This window comes from Sinohyriopsis cumingii, chromosome 14, assembly GCF_028554795.1.
Source record: "Sinohyriopsis cumingii isolate HCF-2022 chromosome 14, ASM2855479v2, whole genome shotgun sequence".
Lineage (NCBI taxonomy): Eukaryota > Metazoa > Mollusca > Bivalvia > Unionida > Unionidae > Sinohyriopsis > Sinohyriopsis cumingii.
The window spans coordinates 35,514,963-35,525,302 of NC_142974.1; the positions used below are offsets into that span (position 1 = coordinate 35,514,963).

Below are 10,340 nucleotides of genomic sequence, written 5' to 3' on the forward strand. Positions count from 1 at the left end.
GGTTGGTGGTTCTTCCCGGGGTTTCCCATTGTTCTTACTCCACCTATTATGTGCTGAAAAATGGCGGTAAACCTTCGACAAAAACAACAACAACATCAAAGTGTATGGTTTGTCGGGTCTGTGTTACTTACAAGCCTGATTTATTGGACGGCTCCTTTACATCAGATTTTATTAAGAACTGTGTCCTATCTTATGGTATTTACCCATGCAAACGTATATATGTATACATATTTTATATATAATATTGAATTTCTTCAAAGTTCAATACAATTTATTTGAACCTTAAACCCATTTTAATAGGGTCTGTGTTATTATCCAGAATAATTGATACGTCTCTTTATCGTTAGAATTTATTTAAAACACTGTCTTATCCTATGGTATTTCATACGTGAAAATATACCTATGGATCCATATTTTTCTATATGTTAACTATTTAATTCTTTGTATTTTCAAACAGTAAAAAAAATGCATATTTGGGCCATAGACGTGTATTATTATGTCGCGGACGTTCAAGTTTTATATATACGATAAATTAGTTTGTGCTAGACTTATTAATATTCGTATCATAAATTATTGCGTGTTAGACTCACTAATGGCATACATGATACATTATTTGGTGTCACTGGTATTATTGTAATAAGCCAAATGGATATCTTTCCCTGGATTTAATTATGCCAGAAGTCACTTTTTTCACTTATTTCTAAGGACTTATCGACAGCAATCATTGTCTTTTGGAATCTCAACTTGCCCATACCATAAACGATTTTCCTCTAATGAATGCATGACCACAAGCATCAAAACTACACATTTGCATCACAACTTCACAATTGCATGCCAACTTCACAAATGTATGGTGTATCATTGTTATATTTGTGCAGCATGGCGTGAAAATTAAATACAAATCCAACACCAAATACAGGGAACTATTTTCCTACTCTATCCATAGGTCAGTCGCCTCATTTCGCCCCATTTCGCCCCTAACTCTACATAACATTTACCATCATGGCAACAATACAAAGGCGTCTACAGATAATGGAACAATCCCTTCTCAGTTATTATATTATACAAATGATCAGTCGCTATCGCAAATACTTCAAATGGAAATGCACTATCAATGAAAACAATTAGATTTCAATAGGAACTACTTGGCTAAAGGCCAACGTATGCGGCTCTGATCTAAACTCAATTCGAAACTGAACCTTGCCATCATTAAATATTATTAACACTGCACTCTGTGTCATTTAGTCCTTGATAGTGGCTAATTACTCGGACTGATGAATATTACCCCAACACCGACTTCCCATAATGAAAGAACTAATCACAACAATCTCATAACTTTATTGAAATGGAGACGAAAATACAAATATCCTTATTAAATTATATATGCCAAATTATTGGGTATAAGACTCAATAATATTCTATATCATACAATATTGTCTGTTAGACTCTAATATGCTGATACATTATTGTGTGTAGGACTCACTAAAATTAAATATGATCAATTATTGGGTGTTAGACTCACTAATATTATATAACATATATCATACATTACTGTTGTTGGACTCGTGTTAGAGTCTAATATTAGACATCTGACTATTACTGCATACGTAACTCATGATGCATTTCAAACTAATGATGTTATTCGATGTTTGAAAAGTGTTTTATAACTTGAATCAATAATTTCCACAAGGTAAATACGACTTTAATTTAAAGAATCATACCAAATATGATATGTGCTCTTTGAATGGAATTCATTCCTACCAACCTTGTCGTAAGTGAATTTCACATCATGCCGTATCAAAATTTATTTATTATAAAGAACATAATGTAATTGTCTGTGATGCGAGTAAAAAATCAAAGTAACTGACTTCTTACTGATATACAGAAGGTATATGCTTTCAGATTATGATCAAAATTATTGACTAGGATATATATTAACAGATTGATGTAGCTCTTGCGGTATCCCACTCTATAATATTAGCTGTTTTAACGGTTATCTTCTACTGTGTATATTTGCTGTACAAATATTAGTGGTAACATAATTATCTTTCCTAACTCAAATACAATAGTGCGTGAAAAATATGAACAATACTGTTTAAACATCCTGTGCGATTTAAACGTTATACTCATATATGATAAGTGGTCACGCATACTACGAAACCAACCGAAAAATCGGTGGATCAAATTCTATGGACATAATGTTTTAAGATACTGTTAAAAGTGTATCAGAATTCACTCCATTTAATTATTAAAATTATTATTTAAAATTCCACTATTAATTACAAAGCGAAATAACAATAAGTGAAATAATGGCATCCATCGACCCATTTTAAGTGATGTTTACTTGATAGGACATAAAGCAGTAATTGCATCTATAGCGAACATATTTGATCTTAAAGGAATATTTTATTTTCGGGTTGAAATTGAAAAAGAAATGATCTTGTGTCAAATCCTCTATTGAATATAGGTCCTCGTTACAAAAAAGGTGAAGTTTAAAATCTTGCAATGACATCATTACATATTCGAAACACCTCCCCCATTTCCCTCCATCCATTAAATCCATAATCCTAATTTTACTGGTAAGCAGTGTCTCTAAAATAAGGGAATATTGCTTGCTCCGAGTGAATATATTTCATCGAGTTGGTGAAATGCTCACCGGTGAGCGAAGACACTTAAATGACCAGTACACATACAGAAGTGCCAGGCGCAGGCAGTTAAGATCCTCGCGATCGCCATCAAGATCAAATCAGTAAAATAAATTAATTTGCCGTATAATATGTACAAACACGTATAAACGACAATGCATTCGTTTTCAGTGGCAAAGAACATGATTAAATGATGCGGTGGGTGGGTGGTGGGAAGGGCATTCCTTCGAAAAGCTATTATAGTACAAAGACACAGAAACCATAGACTATATACTCAGAGACGGAATGGTAACTGTAGGAAAATTAATAAGTTTAAAGATAACTACTGCGACACGTTCGTAATTCTTGCTTGCCAACGTACAATGGATGTCCACTGAAGAGTAGGCGTAATGTATTTCACCAAATACCCGCTTGAATGAAATTGTATTTATATAGGAATACCAGTCCGGTGCTCAGCTGGGAATCTACCGCCTGGCAAACAAGATTACTTACGAGACATTACCCGGTCTTTGAACATAATTATAATGGGCGCATAAGGTTTGTTGGTTGTCAAATGTATATATGATTAGATATCATCCATTGAAGCATAAACTGATAGAGCTGCAATGCCCCCCTCCCACTCCATCAATTTCTTTGACTGCACATCATTACTCATATTTTTGTTACTGCAAAAAAATGCAGTCTTGTATACATTTAATTTTGTTTCCATATAGTATACGTTAAATGCATTTATTTAGCTGATTTCATTTTGATGGTAATCGTGAGGATCTTAACTGTCTTAACCCGGAAATTCGCTGACTGTACTGAGCATTTCGCTGTCGTCGTTCACCGGCGGCTTGAGTAACGACAACGACTTCTACGTTTTTTTTTTTGTTTTTTTTTGGCAAGACATCATACAAGGACTTTTTGCTAGATTCTTCGCTGCTTTTATCTCTTGCTCACTCAAAGGTGATCCCTAACTCAAATAACTTATCAACGTGCTCTGGAAAAGTAATTAAAATCAATAAACATTCATGTCGCCTCTTCGATGAATTGATATAACGCATGCATGCAAAACAACGATTTAATCTTTCCTGTGACGTTACAAAAGCACAACTGGTCGGGTAATGCATCGCATGTTATGCATGGTATAGCAATATTTCGTTATATAATGTTATTGAGTCTGGCATTTAATATTTGTTTTATATATATAATTTCAGGAGTCCAACAATCAGTAACTGATGATATATAAAATTAGGGTGTCGTACACCCAGTAGTTTCTTATGAAAACTTTTAGTGAGTCTAACATCCAATAATTTATTATAGAAAATATTAGTGAGTCTAACACAAATTAATTTGCTATAGAAAATATTAGTGAGTCTAACACAAATTAATTTACTATAGAAAATATTAGTGAGTCTAACACAAATTAATTTATTATAGAAAATATTAGTGAGTCTAACACAAATTAATTTATCATATATAAAAAAGTATAGGTCCACGACCTAATAATAAATATATATGGCTTAAATATATATTTTTTAATTAAAAAGTATAAAACAAATTAAATAGTTTCCATATATAATATGGACGTGTATGAGTTTTTACACTGGTGAATACCATATGATAATAAATTATTTTAAGAGCATAGACTCGTAACAATATGTCCCAAAATTCACAAGAAAAGGAGTCTGTTTCTAAACCCGTTCTATTACCGCAAACCATCATTTGTATAGTTACTAACCTTTTTTGGCAACACCAAAAATCGCAAAATTCTCCAAAATATTGCCAAATTCGTTACGGTAATACTGTTTGTTTGGAAGCATAAATATTCCATTCTTCACTATAATATAATTTTTTTTTTTGTCTCTTACAACTTTTGTAAAGTCCATGAGAGACACTTTGATCTACGAAAACAATGTTACAGTTATGTACCCAAATGAGCTCACAAAACGTCCAAACGTTTAGTCTTGCTATGATTGTAAATGTTGATTTATGAGGTGATATGAATCTTTATATGTTGGTCACGTATCCTTACAATACTGTAGCAGTTGTGGAATTCTCATATGCCACCAATGTGTAGTCTGAGGTTTATTTTATTAATAAATGTTTTCTTCGGTTCTGTTCAATTGTACAGAGAACTATTCGATATCAACTTCTATAAATAAAGTCACGTGCAAAATATCCAATGTAAACACTGAAGAAGACACACACTGCATGCTTTGAAAACGTGATAAAAATGGTAGTGGTCCTTAAATTGGAGAATCAAATAACAAATCTCTGTAATTTTTACTGAAACAAAATCAGTCTTTCTTTGACAGCATTTGATATACATATGGTAAAATATGTTGCATGTACGCTAGGTCAAGGCCGGTCATGTCGCCGTTAATATGCATGCAATTGTTGTGTCCAAAATGGCGGAATTGTGAAATAATTTACTAAATTTACCATATCAGAAATGTTTCATACATGAGACACGGATCACATTGATCCGTTGACCTCAGACGTGCCTTCTAAAGTGGACGATATTTCACAAACTGATTTTCAAGCGTTTCGAATAAATAATCTATTCTGCCAGCCTCAACCCCCATTATGTTGGATCCCCCGTCCCCGCCGATTTTAAAAAAGAAAAGCACCACTAAGCACAAAATTCACGAAATTGCAACGTTTACATGACTATTTATAATGGTGTTAACGCTTGCAAATATTTGATGGTTGACCTCGTTAGCTTCAACTTTTCTGATGACGTGGTAAAACGAGTTGGTATTGACCAACAAAGAAATGAACTAAAACGCCATCTATATTTTGATGTCAAGTGGTGCGTCCGTGAATTATATCATAGATATGTCATTGTTTCTGTCATGCAAAATGACCATAGCAATAATAACACCAGGACAAAACGACTCAAAACAGTAATTATTAGTGAGAAATGACCAAAACTTAACGAATTCCATAGGTACATGCCATATGCTGGTTTCCTTCCCCCGGTTCTCCTTAAATTAGTGATCTTGGTCTAGAAATCTTCCTACTGTCCTATGTTTCCTATATGTTTTACGATATAATGTGTGTACGCTATCACTATGTTTGTGTTCAGAGTGGCCTTATAATCAAATTTCATAGTGGTTTTCTAATTTCATTGTTATGTCCATTTTTAAAAATTAGAATAACGGCAGCAGTTCGGAAGACCTGACAAGGAACCTTGGGTCCTGGAAACCGCCGACATAAAGATAATACCAGGCCATATAACGAAAAAGATGTAAGGTAGGTACTGCCAGCCATTACAAAGCACTCCATACACTAAAATGGATATATAATAACACAAAAACCCACAGTAGAATGAATAAAGCATTGAATAAAAAAAAACGACAAGGACCACTGAATATAACAAATAAGCGCACATACCGTTTAACGTTTCTTTTTTCCAACACTGAATGCCTTTTTGTGCCACTTTCACATAGACAGCTACCATTTTTATTATTACTTTCAACATATTGATAAATAGAAGATGCGCTTGTCACAGTAACTGCAGATGACACTCAAAGGACTGGCAAGAATGAAGGAGAAAATTAAAAGTACAAGCACATCTCAAAGACGTGTAAAAGGTGTAAGGATTGTTACTAAAATCGCACCAAGGTACAGAGATAATGAAAATTAAAATTGAAATAGACTGGATGGAAATTCAAACTTATTATTTCATTGTTGTTGGTATATATGTTCTCCCCAAATACTTCAAGTTTTGAAGTTTTAATGTAGAAGTTAAATTTAATCAACCTAGCATATGCACTTGTTATTGAATATCTCTCTCTCTCTCTCTCTCTGTCTCTCTCTCTCTCTCTCTCTCTCTCTCTGTCTCTCTCTCTCTGTCTCTCTCTCTCTCTCTCTCTGTCTCTCTGTCTCTCTCTCTCTCTCTGTCTCACTCTCTCTCTCTCTCTCTCTCTCTCTCTCTCTGTCTCTCTCTCTCTGTCTGTCTCTCTCTCTCTCTCTCTCTCTCTCTCTCTCTCTCTTCTGTATTTATTTGTATCGAATTTATGCAAATTGTTATGACCGTTTATTCCAATCCTGAAGATTCCACTATTCTTATCAATTGTTTGCTTATATCTATTAAAGATACACATTTTCCCCATAAAGTGGGATGAATCTCTGTGTGCATATTTGTCCGTGACTTTATCTGTCTTTCGCTTATTTGTCCGTTACTTCGTCTGTCTTTCTAATTGTATGCACTGTACTGGCAAAAATAAATTGTGGACATAAGACAGTGTACGCAGCAAATGACATATGTAAATTAAGCACGTTTATGAGTAATGTTGACCGAACATAAGATGAACACTCAGCTACGTTTCGGTCTCATCTAGCCATTCTTTCAAGCAAACTGTACTTTGCGACGTTTGTTGGTACCATATTAGTTACTAGTATTCCATTCAATTTGAAAATATACTCAACGAAAAGGGGTCCTTCACAGCGATATGCCGATCAGATTCTGAACATTTGACCCGGGACCATGGGTCCTTGAAAACCTTGTATAAAAATGCAGCTAGCATATATAAAGAAAAGGAGTAAGCTATCGTGAACCATTCCAAAGGCACTCCGTACACTACACCTAATCAACAGAAACCACAACATAATAGAAAATTGTATTGAATACAGTAGACATAATTACTGAACGTAACACTAGGCCTCTTTTATAGAAATGCACTTCTTAAAGTTCCTTGCTTCAAGCCTGTACACGCCTTCTGAATATATAGTTCTTATCATTGAATATTCCTATCAATCTAGACGTGAAAATATATCAAGCCCCCCCCCCACCTCTCTCTCTCTCTCTCTCTCTCTCTCTCTCTCTCTCTCTCTCAATCTCAAATTGTATGCATTTGTTCTAAACGTTGAATTCTATTCTTGGCTATTGGCTATTGACTATTGGCTATTGACTATTGGTTATTCCACAATTCTCTGCAACTGCTTGCTTACATATATTACCGATACACACTTCCTATAATTTCGAGCGCACGTCTGTATGATTGTCTCTTTGTCCGTCTATGATCGTGTCTAATTGTATGCACTGTACTGCAAAATGAAATGATGAGAAAGTGGTAGACAACATCCCCCCATTCGTTATAGGGAGAAGACAATGAATGCGTAAAATGACATGTGAATTATGCAAACTTTTGTTTAATATGTTTTGTCAATTAGTGCAAAGTTGAATCGTTCGTTGTGTTTAAATTGTAAACCTCTCCTTTACGAGACATAAGCTTACCTGTATTGACTCTGTCCTGGTAAATGATGTATCCTGTGAAACAAAGAAAAATACTCCCAGGAAAACTTATCACTCTCCAAAAACGTTTTAGTAATTTCATGTTTCCTGTGCTTTAGATCCAAGATTTTTCACTGAACCTCCACTTTAACAATGTGGGATTTCTCTACAGAACGAGGAGTACTGAAATATAATGTCGATGTACTTTGTAAAGAAGGAAGCGCACGCTCAGTTCTGGGTGGGTAAAAATATATACAACCGGCAATTAGACCATGACTGCCGTTAAGTTATTAAATCAAATAAAATGTATGCAGAGTTCATATAATTTTGCCATTCGGACAGTAAATCAAGTGAAGCTTACATAGAAAGAATGGACTCGTGATATTAATCTGTGAATCAAATAAAAATTGCATTGACTTAGTATGCAATGAGTTAATCTTTCTTTGTGTTGTATACAGTGTTGTGTCGCTTTCTTGCCTTCCTCAGATTTGTAGGTGTCATGTTTTGAAATTATGTCACTGTACCGATTTTGTCATCAATTAAATTCTTATTCACTTGTTATGATTTTTGCCAATAAATCTAAAGTTATCTACAAAATTAAGTGTCCTTTAAACTATTTCTTTTCTTCTTTCAGGAAATCTTTGTTCAATAAAATATATTTCTAATTGTTGTTTAGTATGATGTTTACTGCCTTATTTGTGTCACGTTTGACCCAGGTCTTCATGAACAAGTTTTAGATGAACAATAATATGTATGTGGGATCGTTCGAATTATATAATTGCCAGTTAAATGATTGGTGTCATGTGCCTATTTGACCCTTTAAATAATTTTTTATAGTACCGAATTGACGTGTTGCCATTTTAAAATGTGTTGCATCTTCCTCTCTGAACAACAAAGTTTCATGTGTTTGGGTCTTCATACACTAGTCTTGGGATTATACCCAACGCATTTAAATATCATCTCCTCCACGTAATCTGAGTTTATGTGGATTGATCTGAGGTACAAACAAAACCCCACAGTTTAAATGTTAGTACTGACCTATCCAGTATATTAATTATGACGTATAGAGGCTATGATGTTGTTTGTCAATTCGCTTTTCTCGTTGGAATAATACTTTTGAAGCCGCAATAACATGACAGAAATTCTGAGTTATGTTGATCAATAAGACAAGACATGAGTTTGATTTTTGTATATTGATCTAGATCTTAATTTTCTGTTCCCCAAGACTTCGTTCTCACATTACACACGCACGTAATTGAGCCAGTCAAGCAAAGCTACCAACCAGCGAAAAGTCCTGTAAGAAATAATATTCCAACCTAGACCACTAACCCTCTCGATTATGGTTGGAAATCCTGAAACCATATGAGTGTAACCCCCATAAGTGATGTTCCCAGTACACTAGGTAATATGCACTTGAATTGGAGTGTATGTAAATCAGCATCGTTAATGTTCTGATTCCTTATCTTGAGCTTGGAGACGCTGGTGGTTTTCATTTTTCCTCAATACCGTGTCGAACTCAAGATAATCGTTCATACCCAATAATCATCTGTTAAAGCTTGATAAATATATTAAAACTGTTTTATGACACGAAGAGACTTTCTGAGTAGACACGTATTTTTTCCAATGCTGCCATAACGAGATTATTTTACCAGCGCCACCATTCACACCAGTTACTACAGATATCTTCCTAATAACAATTGTGCCTAAAAAAGCTGTTATTAGTGCAATTCCCGCCACACCAAAACCAAAGGTGGTTTGCCGAGGCTTATGAAAAAGCTTCTGCAACCACACGAATGCGTTGGAATTTCATGGATAGTGTGATTTTCTTGGTGATTTCATCTCGCAGATGGAGTTCTATTCGATTTATATTTTCTCAATGGTACATTGTGCGGTCTATTATAGTTTTTCTTTTTATAATGTGATCGCAATGTATAATGTCACAAAAAACATGCCTTTATTTCAGGTGTTTCATACACACGCACGTCTAACAAATTTCTCCTTTTTTCACTGGTACAACTGTCATACAATTATATAAGATATTTACGTGGAGAATAATTAAATCCCCTGCGATTGCGCATTCTTGGAGCATGACATTGTGTTTATATAAAACCATGCAGTTTCAAATTATGTACGAGACGATCGTTATCGTCTTCGCCCAAATATACGTTACTCGAACAAGTATGTCATTGTCAAATAACAATCGAGATCTCTGTCGAATGGTTGTGCAGTCAACGACCGGGTGATTCCGAGTGCTTATGATTTTCAGTCAGTATTGTCACAGAGGGTGGTTCCAACTGTTGATTTCCAGTTGACGCTTTACAAAGTTATTTTTCAGTGTATTATAGGGTTTGTTAACATCGTTTGCAGACAAATATACATCGATAAGCGGCATAAAAGCACTATAAGTGTTTTCATCACTGGTCCGCAACACCAACACTCTGTCAACAAATTCTGCAACCTTATCACTGCGG

General features: G+C 34.7%; 1 protein-coding gene across 2 annotated transcripts in view; it reads right to left on the bottom strand.

The window, feature by feature from the left end:
* The window catches only part of LOC149783567 (galactosylgalactosylxylosylprotein 3-beta-glucuronosyltransferase 2-like), a 29,875-nt gene extending 21,779 nt beyond the window's left edge, over window positions 1-8,096 (bottom strand). Inside the window, exon 1 of one of the 2 annotated variants that reach the window (XM_089931830.1) lies at window positions 7,873-8,096. In XM_089931830.1, coding sequence (XP_089787956.1) covers window positions 7,873-7,972 — 100 coding nt within the window. In that variant the 5' untranslated portion in view covers window positions 7,973-8,096. The remainder of the gene's footprint in view (window positions 1-7,872) is intronic. The other variant, XM_089931829.1, reaches the window with a different exon arrangement.
* Window positions 8,097-10,340: the final 2,244 nt, after the last annotated feature.